This window comes from Pteronotus mesoamericanus, unplaced genomic scaffold (genome assembly GCF_021234165.1).
Source record: "Pteronotus mesoamericanus isolate MK-2021 breed Mesoamerican mustached bat unplaced genomic scaffold, CSHL_Meso_final contig_220, whole genome shotgun sequence".
Taxonomy (NCBI): domain Eukaryota; kingdom Metazoa; phylum Chordata; class Mammalia; order Chiroptera; family Mormoopidae; genus Pteronotus; species Pteronotus mesoamericanus.
Genome location: NW_026555091.1, coordinates 8,331,442 through 8,348,523, shown reverse-complemented (window position 1 = coordinate 8,348,523; position 17,082 = coordinate 8,331,442). Strand labels below are relative to the sequence as shown.

Below are 17,082 nucleotides of genomic sequence, written 5' to 3'. Positions count from 1 at the left end.
TCACGGGATGGGGGGGACCAAAAAACAAAACCTCCACACGTCGTGCGCTCACGCACACCCCCCCGCCCTCCGCCAACTCCGAAAGCTCACAAACCAGCGCAGACACCACCGCAGGGTCCTGAGACAAAGCTGCCACCGGGCGTGCTCTGCCCGCCAGGGGCCCGCCTGTGCCCTCCCGCCCACGGTCACCGGGGGCACGCCGGCCCTGGCGGGGGCGAGCTGCTCTCTGCAGGGATGCGCGGGCCCTACCAATGCCAGGCCCGCCCGGGGGAGGCGTGCGGCGAGCTCCTCACTCCCCGCGGCTCAGGCATGGGGAGCCCGGGGACACCGCCGCGCCCTCCGGCCGAGGGCCAGGTCCGGAGAGCGCCCGGGAGTGGGGGTGCCTCAGGAGAAGGAGGCGGCGGCTGGGGAGGGTGCCGGAGGCGCGCACCGCGCAGGCAGGGACCCCGGCGCCGTGCCTACCTAACCCCAGGTGCGGGTGGTGCTCCACCAGGGTCCAGCTGTTGTCATCCACGCAGTGACTTCTGTACACCAGCAGCTGGCACAGGTCCCTGGCGGTCATGTCCACGAGGATCTCCACCACTTTGCACGTCCCATCCTCACTGAAGACTTTAACATCCTGCAACACACGAGGGGGCACTCGCGGATGAGGAACGCTGGGGTTTGACGAAATAAACACCGAACCAAACCACCAGAAAAGGTGACGATCGTGACGCGCCAACACACGTACAACCGTCCCTGCCGCCGCTGGCGTGCCCAGGGCCCCCCGTCCCGGGCGGGCTGGGGCGGGACGCGGGCTCTCACCACGCCGGGGCTGTTCGGGCCGGGGCTGCGGCCAGGCCTGCGGGTGTGAAGTGGGAGCACGCGCCTCGAGGGCGGCCGGTGGCGGGGCTCGGCCTGTCACAGGGGAGCCCCCCAGAGCTCCTCACACCTCCTACGGCTGTACCCCCCACCCCAGGGCCCGGGGCACCTGGCCGCAGCCCCGCCACCCTTTCCTGCCCCGCCCCTGCTGTCTCCTGCCCACCACGGCTGGATGGCTTGGGAAGAGCCGGAGAAAGGTTAGTGTGAGCACACTCAAGCGTCAACTCCTAAAGGGAAGGGCAGAGTGGGAACACGGGCACACGCCTCTCTGGCTCCTGAGCTCTACGAAATGACAAGCCCGCTCCGCTTTCCAGGCACTGTCCAAAGACACCCCAGCGAGTGGCTCCCAGGAGCAGGGCGGCCGAGGAGAGACCGGAGGTGGGAGACGCACTCCCCACCCCCGCCACCCTCTGCCACCACACACCCCGGGGGCAGCCTCCGGGGAACACGAGGCGTGGAAAGGGTCTAACCGCCACAGCCTGGAAAAGCAGTCCAAGGAACAAGGCGGCCTTTTACGTCCACACTGCTTCTTGAAAGGGAGCTTGTCCCTGGCCTCTCCCGCCGCCCTGGTGGGCCAGGCCCCTCCCCGGCCCACCCGCCGATCCCGGCCGCGGGGCCCTGTGGGCAGGCTGTCTTGGGACAAGCAGGGGAGCCGCTCCAGGCCACGCTCAGTCCTCTAGGCGGTGAGTCAAGCCACCTGGGCCGACCAATCCGGTCCCTCCCTGGGCCTGACGCAAACCCCCCCCCCCCCCCCCGGCCCCAACCCCGCCGGCTGCCCACTTCGGGGAGCGCCCGCCCGCCGGCTGCCTGCTGAGGTGGAGGTGCCCACGGCAGGGCGCCCAGCAAGGCTCCTACGGAAACGCCCCGGGAGCCCCTGCTCAGGTCCCCGGCCCCGAGGGGCAAGCAGAGCGCTCCGGGCGCGGCCCCTGCCAGCTCTCCTAGAAACCTGTCCCCACGACTCCAGCCTCGGCGGCTGCCTGGGACCACCAGGGTCCCCACAGAAGGCTGCAGCTCTGGCGCCCTTGCCTCTTCGCCCCAAGTCTCCTGACCAGGAGCGCGCTGGGCTGACGCGTGTCTGCTGAGGCTGGTCTGGCAGGAGACGGCCTGTGCTGGGACCGAGCCTCTCTGTCCCCAGGCCTCCCAGAGCCCCGGGCCGGAGAGAAGGAGTTAAGGTCCACTCAGCCCCGAGTTCCCGGGGAGCGGGGCACTGCAGGCGGACGGGCCCCACGGCTGCCTGCCACCTCTCAGCGCCCCCCACCCCTGACCCCGAGAGACCCTGAGCCGGAGCAGCACCACAACCGGCTCTCTGCTCACATTCGCTTTTGAAAGTCCATCTTTCCCCCCAAATCCATGTTTATTCAACGCAAGTTACACTTTTACAAAATAAATTAGGTTTTCAAATACAGCTGATGCGACAGAGTCTATAAAAATAAAATTTAACTTAAGCAAAGAAAACATGTCTTTGGACTGTAGATAAAAACTTTCCCTACAATTGCATCAACATAAAAAAACAAATTTAAAAACTATAGGTAGATCCACACAGTTCCTTATAATCCCTGTCTTCTGTACCAGGGCAGGCTTTCAACGACAAAATCAGTGCGTTCCTAATTTTCCTCCTTTCCTGGGTTTCTGAGAGCGCCTGTTGGAAGGTCACCTTCCCTGGAAATGCCAATGACATGGAAGTGCCTCTGAGCCCATTCCTCATGTTTCCTGCCCCAGATTGACGGCAGCGCCTGTTGGGAAATCTCCCTCCCCGCCGCGGCCACGCTGCGCCTTCTTTCCACCCTCTCCCGCTCCAAGGCCACTCCCGAAAGACCGAGACGCGCTTTCTCAGGGGCCCCTCCCGGGGCAAGAAAGCGGGACCACAGGCCTGGCCACCGCGAGTGAAAAGCCCAGCAGAAGGCCAGAAAGCCACTGCACGCACCGGCGTGGGCACGAGTTTGGGGCCGCAGGTGACGGCATCCCTGACACAGACGTGGAGGACAGTGTGACAACAGCTGGCCACCAGCCACCATACCTTTTAAGTCAAAAGCGCTAGAGGAGCAGCTGTGCCCCGCCAACCAACCGGGCGGGGCTCATCAGGGAAGCAAGCTAGGGTTTGGTACCCCAGGCTCTGGCGCACCGGCCAGTGCCGGGGCTGCGGGGAGCAGGCGGCCACGCCCACGTCGGAGGCTTGGGTCCTGCGCGGGGCAGGGCGCAGAGGGGGCCCGCGCACGCGAGGCGGCTGCGCCGCAGCCGGTCTCTCCCCGGGCACAGGCTCCCCGGGTGGGCTCGGAAGTCCACAGCTCGAGGCACGGAGGCCACGGCAGCCTTGAGGACCCGCCCCGCACAGCCTGGGAGCCCGCTGAGGGCGCGCCCTAGAGCAGGCCGGGCCGTGGTCTGGTTTCCTCGCTAACCAGCTATGGGAACCTGGCTGAGCGACCCGACTTCTCTGTGCCTCCGTTTCCTTATCAGTACAGCAGGAATCTGTAAGTCACACTGGCCTCGTGGGGTCAGGCTCCCATGGGCTAGTGACAGTCGCCTGTGCCTGACCCTGGCGTGCGCTGGGAGGCACCTTGGGAGCGCAGATCTGGGAACGAGGCAGGGACACTGCGGGGGAGGTGGCCGGGACCGAGAGCCGCCCTGACTCCGAACTGGTGCGCATTTCTGACACCCCAAGCCCCCGGCCCGGCAGGTGCGGCTGGGCCCCTCAGAAGGGGCAGGAGCGAGTCTGCGGGAACAGCTGCCCGGGGCCCTCACGCCCTTCTCCCCCGTGCACAGGAAAGCAAACAGCTAATTGTCTTTGGAAGCGGGAGAGTGACGTTAAAGAGCGCACATTGTGTCTGCAGTGGGGGGACCTCTGCAGAGCGGGCGGGGGGACGAGCACTCGGCCAGCTCCCCGCCCCCGGCGGGCTTGGCTCTGCGCCTGGAGTGGAGCCCGGGGCCTCGGGCAACAGGGTGTCCGTCTCTCCAGGGTGCTGCTGTCACTTTTTAGACATTTCTCACGTGGAGGGAGAGGCAAAGCTTAAACACGAGGAAACCGAAAGGAGGGAGCTCCGTGACAATTAGGGCTGAAGGGCTCTCGCCTCCACGCCCCCCCCCCGGCATCCTGGGGAGCCCGGCCTTTGTCTCGGTGGACGCCGGCCTCACGCACCGACACACGGCGCCGGCCGGCCCGCAGGCTCCGAGTCTCGTGCTGGATCCGGGAGACGGCTTGGCTCTGGCCCAGGTCCCCTTGTGGGCATGGAACCGGGCACCCTCAGCTCCTCGCGCCTCAGCGCCTGGAGCAGCGTAGGGCAGCCCTGGACGGACAGCCGGCGGCGGCGGGGCAGGGCCAGGGCTGGGGAGAGGGGCCTGTGACCCGCCCCGCAGAGCCGAGCCAGCCGGAGGGAGGGTCTGAGGAGCTGGGGCCTCTCCGGCCAGCTTTCTCTTAGCCCTTCCCCCGGGTCCACGGCCCTCCTAGGTCCAATGCAAGTGCGCTTTTCGAGGGACGGTGTGAGCGGGACACGTGGTCACCGCGGGGCCTCGTGTCAAGGCTGGGGACAGAGCTCACAGGGAAGCCAGCCTCCGACCTGCCCGCCAGGAGGGGGCGCCAGGGAGGGTCACGCGGGAGAGGGGAGCCCGCGTGCCAGCCTGGAGGGGCGGGGCCGCGGGCGCGGGTGCTGGAGGGGGAAAGCAGCTGCTGGGGCAGGTGGAGGGGAGGGCCCCTCTGAGACTGCAGCTGTCACGGTCCCCTCCGGAGGAGAAAGGACACCTCGGGAGGCAGCACGGCTTACACAGGCCTGAGAGAGGGCCCCGCGGGGGCCGGACCCGAACCCAGGGCGCCGCTGCCGGCCCGCCCGCGGGGCCTCCCGCACCGGCCCCTTCCCCCAGCCGTCCGCTCCAGGGCCGAGCTCCAGTCTGGGCGGGCCCAGCCAGTTGGAGGAAATGAAATGCACATCAATCCAAGGCTGAGGCCGGGCTAGGCTGGGTTCCTTTTGGTGGAGAAAATGGAGTTGCGGTTTTCCCCCCGTTCTGCTCCACACGGAAGGCGCCACTTGGAGGCCTAGGGAAGGACCAGGGCTGCCACGTGGCTCCGGTCACAGCGGCCCCCGCCCCGCTTCACTACACCGACCGGCACGCACTCTAAAAAGTAAAAACCTGTCTGATGGTCTCGCCATTTCAAGGTTTCAGTGGGAATTAAAAATATGTTAAGTCGTTGCAAATCCTTTCTAAAAAAGTTAAAGTTCTAAAAATAACTTAGAAAATAGCTCTTGGAAGCCAGCCACAGCTTCAGAGTCCCTGGGCAGACCGCCCCGCAGAGCGGCTCCGGGCGCAGAGGGGCAGCCACCAGCCCCTCACACCACACGGGCTCGTGGGCAAGAGCCAGCGTCGCTCCGCGCCTCGCTGTTTTCTGAGCGCTTCTAGAATGGGTGCACATGGCCTGTTACTTTCACAAACGCGGTTTGTGTAATGACGCTCTGTAGACAGAGTAAGTGCCCCTGAGGGAGACCCTGTGCGGCCGGAGGAGGAGCAGGGTGCCCATCGGTCGGCGGGGCCCAGCGCAGGCGCACGGCCCTCAGCGGGGCCTGGCTGCCCCTGGCCTGGGTCCCGCCCCTGGACCCGCTCTGTGGCCCCTGGGCTTCTCCCTCCCTCCCGCAAGTCCTGGAAGGCGGGCCCACACCCGCTGCTCGCCCTGGGCCCTGCCCGCTCCCCTTCCTCCGCCCGCTCGGGAGGGGGCCCTGCCTGGGAAGAGCTGCTTGCACAGCCTGCGACGCTGGCCTTCCTTCCTGGTCAGGAGAAGCGGGGCTGCAGCCTCCAGGGCCCTGCAGCAGTGTCCTGCCGGCCTCCCGGGCCTGCCCCCAGCCCCGGCCCACAACGGTTCCTCCGCAAGGCTCCCCTCGGGCCTCCGGGGCCGGGGGCTGTGGACCGGAGTGAGCAGGGGCAACGCAGTCTCTGGGGAGAGCACCCCAACAGTGTTGCCAGAGGTCCTAGCTGCCTGTCCTTAGCGTGACAAGAACATGTTCATCAGGGCCGTGAAGGGCATTGAGTGAGAACGCCCACGGAAGAGGGTCTGATCCAGGCGGAGCTGCCTTGGTGTTCGCAGGGCACCCAGGAAATGTGGGCAACAGACCGGGGTCGCCATCTCAGCGATGGTGGCAGACGACGCAGCGCCTCTCCTGCAGGGGCTCTCCAGCAGAAGCGTGGGCGGAGCTCTGGGGGTCCATCCCACAGGCTTCCTTCCCTGTAAGATCCGCAGACCCTCGCAAGCCAACATGCACTTCCAAGGTGACGGAGCCGAAGCTCCCTCCCCTGCCTGGGCTGCAGGTCTCTTCCGAAAGGTGCCGGCTGAGTGAGGACAGAGTGGGCAACAGGACTGGGGGGGCGGCGTGGGCAACCCAGGGCCCCCCGGGCGGTGCCTGCAAGGGCCAGTGAGGTTCAGACTCCTCTGACACATGACGCGGCCTGCGTGCACGCGGCCCGGGCGGCTCGGGGCTCGGCCTCCGCTCCGGCCCCGCGCCCTGCTGCGTGGTGGCACGTCCACATGGCTGTCCCTGCGCCCCCCCCCCCACCTCCGACCTCCAAGGACAACCTCAGTGCTGCCCATGCGCCTCACCCAGGACACCTCTGCCCGCAGAGCCCTGCGGTGCACGTGGCAGGAGGAGGGGCGGCGAGGGCCTGTGCACCGGGGGTCTGCCTGCGGGCTGGGCTGGGCGCCATGCGCCCCCCACCCCCCGAGTGGTGGAGGGTCTGCGGACGTTCGTTTTGGTTTACAGAGCTGTGTTTGCTGGTTCAGAGCACCGTGGCACGTCAGCACGACGGTGAACTTGAAGCTCGGTGTCCCAGCTGCTTCCTCAGCGCTTTTTAAGTGGCCAGCCCTCTGGCAGAGGGGGACAGGCTGGCAGAGCCCCCAGGGCTGGGTCTGGGGCCCTGTGTGCAGTCCCCCAGGCTCCCCGAGCCGGAGGCCCCTCAGAGAAGCAGGGGAGAGGCAGGGAGGGACCATGCTGGGCTATTTTCCTTGGGTCCAGAGGTGGCCAAGGAAAATAAAAAAATCTTTGTTAAATTAACTTCCTCAGAGAGTCGGTAACTTAACGTTCCATTTGCATATTGTAATCTTAAAAACCAACAAAAATGGTTTACATCCCTTCTCTAGAAAATTGTCCAGCAAAGCCACATGACTGATTGGCTGTGGTGGCCAAGAAAAAGAGGCAAGAATTAGGAGCGACCCCTCCCTCCAAATTCCAGAAGAGGCGGCGTGCGGAGGAGGGGCCGGCTTCCAGGGGGAAGACGGCGGGCTTGTTCCGAGGTGGGGGTGGGGCAGAGTCCGCGCTGGAGCCTGGGGTGTGCAGGGAGCCGTGGGGCTCGGGGGCACCAGCTCCGCGAAGGCGGGGCTGAGTAAAGAGGGTGATGATGGGGACAGGGGGCCCCTGGGAGGGGACGCAGCACAACCGCCTGAGCAACCCCACGGCCCAGGGACTCCGGCCCCTCCAGGGGCGGGGCCTTGGGGGTGGTGAGGAAGGGGCAGCTGTCCACCCATCCGTCACGGAAAGCAGGCAGGGAGGAAGGGGGGAAGGGCGCCTGCGAGGGGCTGCCGAGCAGAGAGGCCTCTGTCTTCTGAAACGAGAGGGACGTGCTGACGTGTACCCTGGGCTGGCCCCCGCTTGGAAGGCCGCCAGGGGCCATCTCGGACGGCGGCCTCTCCGCTGCCCGCTGGGAGCCGAGGGCTGCTCTCCACTCCTGTCCAGACTCGACCCCCCGCCCTCCTGAGTGCTGCCTCTCTGTGCCCCCCGGGCCCCTTGAAGGCAGCGGACAAGTGGGGTGGGCACGCTTTGCAGGGGCTGAGGAGGAGGGGCGGGGCGAGGGCGGGAGGAGGCAGTGGGGGCGGGAAGGCAGCCCGTGGCTCCAGGAGGGCCCTCGGAGGCCCCGGAGGGGCGGCGGCCGTGTCACCTCCACGCTTGCTCTCCGGGAAATACCCTGCCCTTGGCAAACGCCGGTGGCCTCTCTCGCCAAAGATGGTCTGATGTCGCGGCCCATTCATTAAATCGTCGTTAAAGCCTCAGGGGACCCAATTTTGCTCGTTAGTAAATGCATGTCAAACCCCTACGCAAGGCAATTAATTCACTTCCAGAAAATTAATTTTTAAAGTTAAGCAAAGAGAGAAGAGCTGATCTGGAGCGAAGACAATATTTATGCCCCATTAAAAACGGGGTTAAAATATGGAACTAATTGTGTTTATACAACAAATGGAAAAACGTGCTGCGACAACCCCCACCCGTGCAGCTGCGTGGACACCTTTCCTGGGTGAAGGCCCGGCCGCCAAGCCGTCCGGAAGTGCCCGCGTCCCAGAGCTCGCCTTGAGTTTGAGGAGAGAGACATCCCCCTGGGAGGCCCCGCACCGCCTCACCCGCCCTCCTCACCCGCTCGTGCCTCCTGCTCCCTCCGAACCGGACCGTCCCTGCTGTCACACTCTGCCACCTGACCGCGTGCCCCGCGAGGCCGGCCCCGCCCCACACGTGGCCTCAGCTCCTGCCTGCACCGCATGATGGCCGGGGGTCCTCCGCCAGGACCAGGCCACCCTATGCGACAGGAGCCCCGCTTCCGGGTGAAGAGGCTGTGTCTGGCCTGCGGGGTGGAGAGAGGGTGCCGGCTCCAGGCCAGGAAGCCAGGCTGCTCGGGGCCCTGGCCTCGGGCTCTGTTCCCCTCACACACAAAAACGCACGTCCTCACAACGGGAGCCAGACGGGCCTTTGCTTCTCACAGCCAAATGCAGCCTGAGAGCACGTGACACACAGTCTCTGAGCCGCCCGGGTGGAAGAACCCAAGCCCCAGCAGCTGGGGTGGGCGCAGAGCCGCGGGGTCTGGCCCCCCACTCCCATTCCTTCCCCACCACTGGTGGCCCTTCCTGCAGACATAGCACGTTCCTCTCGGTCTGAGACAGAGGGCCCTGCCATTTCCTGCAGCGTGTAGGCCTCCCTGGAGAGCATGACCAGGTGGCTCCCCCTGACTTTGCGTGGAAGGAGAGAGCACATCAGATTTCGCCTTCCCACAGGCCTGTGGTGGAGAAGGGCCTCCGTGCCGAGGGCAGCGGCTCCGTCCACCACGGCCCAGCTGCGCAGGACCCCGATGCCGCCTGGCATCCCGACCCAGCGCCAACGAAATGGGCCTCTCACACGATGGAAAGCCAGAACCTAGTGTGGCTTGAGCAGCGTCCACCGCTCTGAGCAGATCGAACGCCAGCGAGGACCACCAGCCCTCTGCCTGCGCCTGCACCCGCTGGGCCCCAGGGGCTGGAGGAATTCGCGCGACAGAAACGCAGACACCAACATGATGTTCTCATGGGGGAACGGACGCCAATCCCAAGAAAAACAGCAGGCGAAATTCCTGGGTTTCCTGATGCTGCTTGCAGAGTTGGACAGTCCGTGGGGGTGGAGGCCCGCCTGCCCGCCAGCCGCTGCGAGAGCCAGATAATATTTTCTCGGTCTTATTTTAGGGTGAGTAACTTTGTAAACAACCTTAGTGACCAATCCACAGACAGCTTGTCTAGACCCTTACTTGAAGCAGAAGGTCACCGGGGAGGCAGACATCCCACATGTACTTCAGGCATGTGACAAAGTGCCATGGCCTGGCCAGCTCTGGCTCCCGACGGGGGCCCTCACCTCACCCCCAAGTGCTGGGGTGGGGGGGCAGTGCAGCTGGTTCTGGAGGCGCCAGGTCAGCACAGGGGGCAGCGCTCCATGGCCGGCGAGCGAGACGAGGAACGTCTCCTACCAGGGCCGCCCGCCCCGCGCCGAGACCAGGGACTGAGGCGCATCACCGTTTGGGAAGGCGGATGTGGAAAAGCACCGAGTGAGCAGGAGTGCGTGGCTCCAGCAGAAGAGGCAAAGGGACGTCCGAAACGCTCTTGTTGGGCAGGAAGAACGCCCGGGTCCCAGGAAGCCCTTCCGGGAGCTAACAGCGCAGGCTCCGGATCCGGAGGTCGGGGTCCGCCCCGCCCAGCGCGGCCCCGCGGAGGCCCCGCATCTGCGCACACTCGTGCCCCGGGGCACCCAGCCCCGCCACTCACCCTGCGTCCCATCCAGTCCCACCACCCTGCAGCTGGGCCTCAGTTTCCCACCTACAGAAGACAGAACACACCCCATCCTCAGGGTTGTTTTGGGAAATAAACACGTAAGCAAATGTATAAACCGCATGGAACCGGGTCTGGCACACAGAGATTGCCTCGACGACCGCCAGACGTTCCTGTCCTGGCGGCAGCCACGTCACACCGACACCACCGCCCCGACTCCACCATCACTGGGCCCACCTCACAGCCTCGGGGCGCCCTGGCCCGGGCCCTGCCCACCAGCAGGGGTGGACGGTGCCGCCTGCCCGCCCGGCAGGGCGACTCCCGGCGAGGTGACCTTGGCTGCGGAAACCCGCGCGCCTCGCTCTCCTCCCACAAAACACCCTGCGCAGCCCCACTTTAATCAGAAACCCTTACCTTCTGGGTCAAGTGAAAATTCCCCCGCCTGAGGCAGGTCGTATTCAAAGTCATGACCGTAACAGAGACACTATTCCACTGTACCGGAGGTCAGGTGCCTGGGAAAGCCGGCACTGAACGCCTCATTTATCCACAGTTATTGGATAATGATGATAATGCGGTGGTGAAATTGTTTCAGAAAACGAAAACTCATTTTTTAAGCAGCAAGCCAACTGTCGTTATTTTTTTTAGTCTTTTTCACGAGATGACTCCTAAAACACACAGGCCCGTCCCTGACTTAATGAATGAAATTTTGGCCAATAAATTAAAAAAGCCTTGCTGGGCAGCCAGTATAATTGAAAGAGGAAAAGAGCCAAGAGTCAAGATCCCACGATTGCCCTTCCTTCTTCCTAAAGTAATGAGCCAGCACGTCCGTCCTGACCCCAGGGCCCAGCAGCCTGGCGCTCACACCAGGGGCAGCTCACCTGCTTCGCAGTGGCCTGGGCGGGAGGCAAGGAGCCCGATGGGAGCGCGGGGGGGCTCCCCGCGCCGCACAGCTCGGGGAAAGGGTTGGGGATGGCCGGCAGAGATGAGGTTCTGAACTGCTGGTCTTCCTCCTGCAGGCGCCTGGGAGGAGAGACAACCACTGGTTACAAGTTGCCGCCCACTGTGACCCAGCAGTCCCCCTCCGGGGGACATCCCCAGGAGGAAGGGGCACGCGATCGGGCCGGTGCATGGGAACCACTCCAGGACTGTTCCCAGCCGCCGAAGGCGGAAGCGACCCACGCGTCCACCCACGCGTCCACCCACGCGCGGGCGGAGAGCGGAAGGCGGCCTCCCCGGGCGAAAGGACGTTGTTTAGCCTTGAAAAGGGATTGTGCTGTGACATGTGTCGCAACGTGGACGGACCCGGAGGGTGCTATGCTACGGGCGACCCTCCGGTCACAGACAGACGGGTCCTGCGCGAGCCCGTGCTTGGCGGTCCGTTTCAGAGGCAGAAAGGGGCGCCGCGGGCGCCTCCGGGGGCAGGCGGGGCGCGGAGCTGTGTTCAGCGGGGACAGAGTTTTGATTTTGCAACATGACAAAGTTCTGCAGATTGGCTGCATGGCCCCGTGCACGCACGCAACCCTGGGGCTGCCCCCTTAAACATGGCCAAGGTGGTGAGCTTTACATTAGGTGCATTTTACCACAATTTCACACACACACACACGCCACCACCTCCGACCCAAAGGGGGCAGCTTCCTTGACTCCGAGAGGCGCCGCGCACTCACATTGCACAAGAGGCGCGCGCCTCGCCCGCCCCCTCAGCAGCTCGGGCCCAGGAACCCGACCTGCGGAAGGATTTTGTGAGCGGGAGCACATTTTCCGATGGCCTTGAACTGAGCGTGTCTCTAACTAAACAGACACGCCAGCAAGGGCGCTCTGCGTCCTCATCTGAATTGGGACTGGAACGCCTCCTTCCGCACAGAGGCGGGCGGCACTGAGTTGGCATGGACGCTTCACAGAGCGGTCCGCGCCGGCGCACAAAAGCCCGTGTTCGTGCCACCCCAGGGAAGCCCGGCCGCACCCTCTCACACTGCTGATGCCGCTTCTGAATCGATTCCCCCTCCCTCTCTTTGGTGCTTCTCCAGAGCTCCCTCCGCCCAGGAGCACGCACCTCCTCTGTCCCACAACCATGCAAAACATACACGGAGGACAGATGAGGTGCAATTAGGAAAATAACAGAAAAATCAAGCTCATAGTTGAAGCAGAAATAGTGCAAGGTGCCCTGTGTTCCCTCCCCACAGGTGTCCTGCGGGCGGCTCCCTGCCCCCCGGCCCTGAGCTTTGCTGGTGGGGAGCCCCCCTGTCCACCCGAGGGAGAGGGCGTCACAGCCCACTGCGCTGACGCCTGGCACAGCTTGGCCCCGTCTCTGCGCGGAATTCCAGGTCCTTATCTGCACATCCCTCGTGTAAGCAGTCTCTTCGCAGTGTTGGGTCGTCAGTTGTACAATTTGACCGCCCTCATACGATCCATCAGCTCTCTTGGGAGGCTCCCAGCGCAGAAGTGAACACTGTAAGCGTTTCACAAGCCCCCCTGACTCGGAGGGAGGCCTATCCCATGTACCCCCTCTGCAGGCCCTGCTCACCCACGGGAGCGAGCGCACAGCCCCCGGAGACCGACTCCGTGCTGTGCAGATGGACGCCCTTTTTTAATCCCCGACGACAGGCCGGAAAGTTCACCATCACTGTTGACAGTTATCACCCCCTGCCCCTGCCCCCGCCCCCGCCCCCGCCCCCAGCAACAGCTCCGGTCTGAGCGGGGCGTCCAGTGGACACACGGGTCCCTTGTGTAGAGGGAGAACGGAGACGTGGACGCGCCCACCTTCAGAGCCTCCCTGCCCAGACCTCGAAGGAGGAGCCCAAAGGACACAAGTTTGTTTTGACTCGTGGTGCAAGGTCCTGGCGCCGAAACGTTCCCCTTGTTCCCCAGAGCTCCCCTTTAGCAGGTCCTTCTGAGCCTTTATAAGGTCCTGTATGTTTCCAGGCAGTAAAAGTACCCTGGACGGTGGCATAGGGATGGGTTCCGGCTGCTGCTCATCTGTCCAAACCCATCAAGTGTCCAACAGCAGGCGTGAACCATCACGTATTCTAGCGACTTGGGGTGGTGGCGATGTGTGGACGTAGGTTCATCGATTATGACAAACATTAACATCTCTGGTGCAGATGTTAATCATGGAGGGGAGTATATAGAACATTTCTGTATCTTCCTCTGAACTTGGCTATGAACTGCTTTTAAAAGTAAATTCTTAAAGAAAACTGTACACAAAATGTAGAAAATAAGTAAACCCCCAGCGGTAGTGTTGACGGGTGGCCGCGGCTGTGGGCAGGGCCGGGGGCCCTGCTGGGTGGGCGAGGACTTCCTGCGAGGACGGAGATGTCCGGGAACCGGAGACAGGTCACGGCACAGCGCTGGGAGTGTCCTGAATGCCGAACTGTCACTTTAAAGGGGTTATTTTTATGTTGCGTGAAGTTCATCTCAATAAATTAGGATTCCAAGTGGACTTCGCAGCAGTTCAGGGATATCACCGAAAGCGAAGCTAAGGGACACTGCACAGGCTGAAAACAATCGCGGTCCGGGAGGGCGCAGCGAGGACAGGCCCTCCGCTGTCCCAGCGGGAGGCGATCGTGGAGCCCGAGCGCAGATGCAGGGACTGGGGACTCGTGAGCCCGTGCCTCCAGCAGGCCCCGGGGGTCCTCCGGGTCCAATGGGGAGGGCCCTCCACCTTCTCCAGAGTCCTCAGACAGTGGCAGTGCCGGGGCACAGTGGGCGCCCCTGCTCCCCGGGCCTCTGTGACAGGCAGCTTGTCTCTGGCCCCTCCAGCCCGTCCGCCTGCGTTTGCATCCGAGCTGAGCGCAGCAGCCGTGCGCCATGTCAGCACCCGGGCCACGGCTGCCTCACCCGGGCGCTCAGGGCCACCAGGCCGCTCACCGCGCAGGGCTGCAGACAGCCCTCCGCCAGCTAAGAAACGGGGACCCAGCATCCTTTAACCCAGGAAGCATTCCGCATGCGCCAGCAGCGTCTGGCACGCGCCGGACGTGCTCCGTACTGTACCGGAAGCACGCCCCCGAAACGGGAGCCATGCACCGGAAGCCCCCCGACACTGCACAGGAAGTGTTCAGCGGACGCCCTTGCAAAACCGTTCGGGGCCCTATGCGTGGTACCCCAAACTTTTCAGGGTGCAGTACATCTCTGTGGACAAGGGCTCCGTGTGCACCCGCGTCCCTAGGACCCCTCGCCTTGTATGGCTGGGACGACCTCTCCCCTCCCCAGCCCTGGCAACCGCCAGGCGACTCTCTGCGTCTGTGCGCTTGACTGTTTCAGATCCCACGTAGGAGCAGGGTCATGCGGTTTGTCGTCCGTGACAGGCTTATTTGTTAGCATCCTGTCCATGTTGCTGTCTATGGATGAATGCATAAAGGAAGTCTGCTCGGGTGCCTGCACACGTGGGTTATTACCCACCTGTAAAAGGAAGGGAACCCTGACATTTAGGGCACCAGGGATATCACCTCTCTGCTCGCAAAATCTTTCCCTCAAGCCTGGGCTCCCCCTCACCCTTCAACACCCACCTCTGCCCCCTGCCCCCTGCAAGGGGCCCTCCTCCACTGCCCCGGGCCCCTCCGTCCAGCCTAGTATTTCTGGAGACTCCTCTGCTCACTGCCCTGGGGAAGGTCATCACATGTCTGCAGCGCACCTTTCTGCAAGGGCCGGGGGAGGCCGCTGTCCAGGTCCTGGGCCCTGCTCTGGGCAGTGAGGCCTTGGAGCCCTCTGTTGATTACCCAGAGATTTCATTCTTTTCAAAAGATGCTCCTCTGACCGTTCCCTTCACCTCCTTCCACCTGTCATGGCGCATGGCTCAGAGAAGCGGCTCCATACATCACCGCAACTACGCCAGGTACCCATCCCAGCGTGGCGTGCCGTCCAGAGTGGATGTACGCACCTGCCCGTGGAGTTCAGGAGGCCCCACCATCCCCCTCCCCGCCGTGTGCGCACGAGCGGAGTCCAGCATGCCCTCTCTGCGGCCGCACCCTCCCCACCCTGAGGCCCAGGTCCTACCTGACGGCCAGGATGTGCATGGGCTGGGAGCGCTGCACCTTCTGCTGTGGGGACGCCTGCGGCTGGGCAGGCCTGGCCCCCGAGGGCGGGGGCTGGTCGCGGGCGTGCTGGCCGTTCTGACGCAGGGGTGCCGTGTCCGACTGCATGTTGCAGGCTGGGTACAGGCTCTCCAAGGATGCACTCATGTCGCTCACCAGAGCTTCCAGGTCCACGTCATCCTCTGGGCAGCGAAAAGCAAAGCGAGAAAGAAACTTGAGCGGCCGCGAGAGGTCACAGCCAAGTGTGCACCTCAGCGACCGGGTTCCAAAACTCACTTTTAAAAATCCCGTTTGAGGGCACAAGCGCATGACCAAGAAGTCGAAATTTCAGCGAGGGTTAATGCCTATTGTGTTTAGTAATGTGTACTGATATTCCAGAGGCGATTCGATCATTAGGAGTCCAACCGCACTTGCAGCTGCCTGTGCAGGAAACCCCTTCCGAGCACCTTCTCAGCGCACATCCGCATCGCGGTGGGGGCCGCGCTCAGCCGCGGCTGCGCGGTGTGACCCTCCCACCCTGGCCTCAGCTGGCGGGGTCAGGGGCGGACATGGAGCCCGGATTAGGCCCCTCAGGATCCCCCCTTCCCTGGAAATCTACAAGAAAAATAGAAACAGAGCAGCACCCACCATGACACCAGCCCGGGCCCACCAGAGCCACCAGGAGGGCTCCCCAGCGGCCAGAGCCGTGGCGGAGAGGCTCGCTGCATTGCATTGCTGTGGGCCACCAGGCGCACCCTGCCGTGCCCTGGCCTGGCCTGAGAGCCAGGGGAAGCCTGTCTTCCTGGGAGAGGGCCCGAGCAGAGGCGGAGAGAGAAGCAAAGATGGCGCAGAGCAAACCAGTGAGGATGACGCAACATGCCAAAAGAGAGGTGCTCCTGGAGACATGGGTGGATAATTTTATGTGTTGACTTTGCTTGAGCACGGTACCCCAGTATGTGGTCAAGCACGGTTCAGGGTAACGTTGATAAGGTATTGCTTCTATGTGATTAACATTTAAATCCGCAGACCAGGCGAAGCAGACGGCATCTGCAACGTGGGGGTGAGGCCTTAACAGAGAAGCCTGAGGCCCCCTCAGCAAGCGGGGATTCGGCCTTCAGGCTCCTCCCTGCAGCTATTCCCTGGGCCTGCAGCCTGTCGGCCCACCCTGCAGATCCTGAACTTGCAATTCCAGAGCCGCGTGAGCCAATTCCTGAAACACCCGCCCTCTGTCCCGTGTGGCTGTGTACGTGTGTGTGTGTACATGCACATCCTGCTGGTTCTGTCTCTCTCGAGAACCTGGCTCATCCCCGGTGAGGGACGGAAGCCAGTTCTCCCGGAGATGCAGGAAGGGCCGGGGAAGGGACAGAGCTGGAGGCCGGGGCGTGGGCCGGGCTCCGGGCAGCTGTGCCTGGCTCCGCTCCCACCCTTTCTAAGGCCTGGCTGCTTCCTGCTGGGAGCTCTGGAAAACATTCCTGCGTCCGTGTAATCGTTGTGCTTCAGCTAGTTTGAGTTAGTTTCTCTCGTTTGTAACCCAATACGTTATAATAATACTGACTCCTTTTTTCCGCGTTTTCCAGTTCTGTCACTTTTTAACAACTTGGTAAATAACAGCTGAGGGCGACTCCGAGGCAGCACATTGCAGGTCACGTATTCAGTCCCGTTTGTTCCCCAATGGCCCCATGTGACGCCCACTTAACAAACAAGGGGCTCAGGGCTCACGGCGGCAAGACCCTCGGCCTCCCCGAGCCGGCGGCTCCTAACTGGCAGGACGGAGAGCCGGGGGAGGTCACTTGCTGGGAACGGCCGGCCCTGGCCCCGGCCCAGCGGCCCCGGTTCTGTTTTTTCTGGCCGGGGGTGAGCGGCTGTGCCGCCGGGGGGAGGGTGTGAGCAGTGGGTTAGTTATTATCTGCTCCGTAGCAGAGCCTGGCACATGGCAAACACTTGGGAAATGTTACTTATTAGCTCTATTCCACCGATTCCTGCAGAACAATATACAGGGTGACCATTAACCTGGCCTGCCGGCGGGGGAACGGGCCTGGAGGAATTCAGCAACTTGCCAAGATCTCACGAGCACTCAGTTGCGAACCTTGAATTGGAAAACAAGTTTGGCAGCTACCATTTGAGCTCACCAGGTGTGCACTCAATGAATGAGCTCACAGAACTTTCCGGAACACTCTGCCCTCCCTCCCT

The 17,082-nt window shown here is 63.3% G+C and overlaps 1 protein-coding gene across 5 annotated transcripts in view; it reads right to left on the bottom strand.

The window, feature by feature from the left end:
• The window catches only part of GRB10 (growth factor receptor bound protein 10), a 117,310-nt gene that overhangs the window by 17,852 nt on the left and 82,376 nt on the right, over positions 1 to 17,082 (bottom strand). For all 5 annotated transcript variants that reach the window (XM_054571385.1, XM_054571383.1, XM_054571384.1 and 2 more), the window contains 3 exons: positions 14,876 to 15,095; positions 10,765 to 10,906; positions 463 to 619 (listed from right to left, as the gene is read on the bottom strand). In XM_054571385.1, coding sequence (XP_054427360.1) covers positions 463 to 619; positions 10,765 to 10,906; positions 14,876 to 15,060 — 484 coding nt within the window. In that variant the 5' untranslated portion in view covers positions 15,061 to 15,095. The remainder of the gene's footprint in view (positions 1 to 462; positions 620 to 10,764; positions 10,907 to 14,875; positions 15,096 to 17,082) is intronic.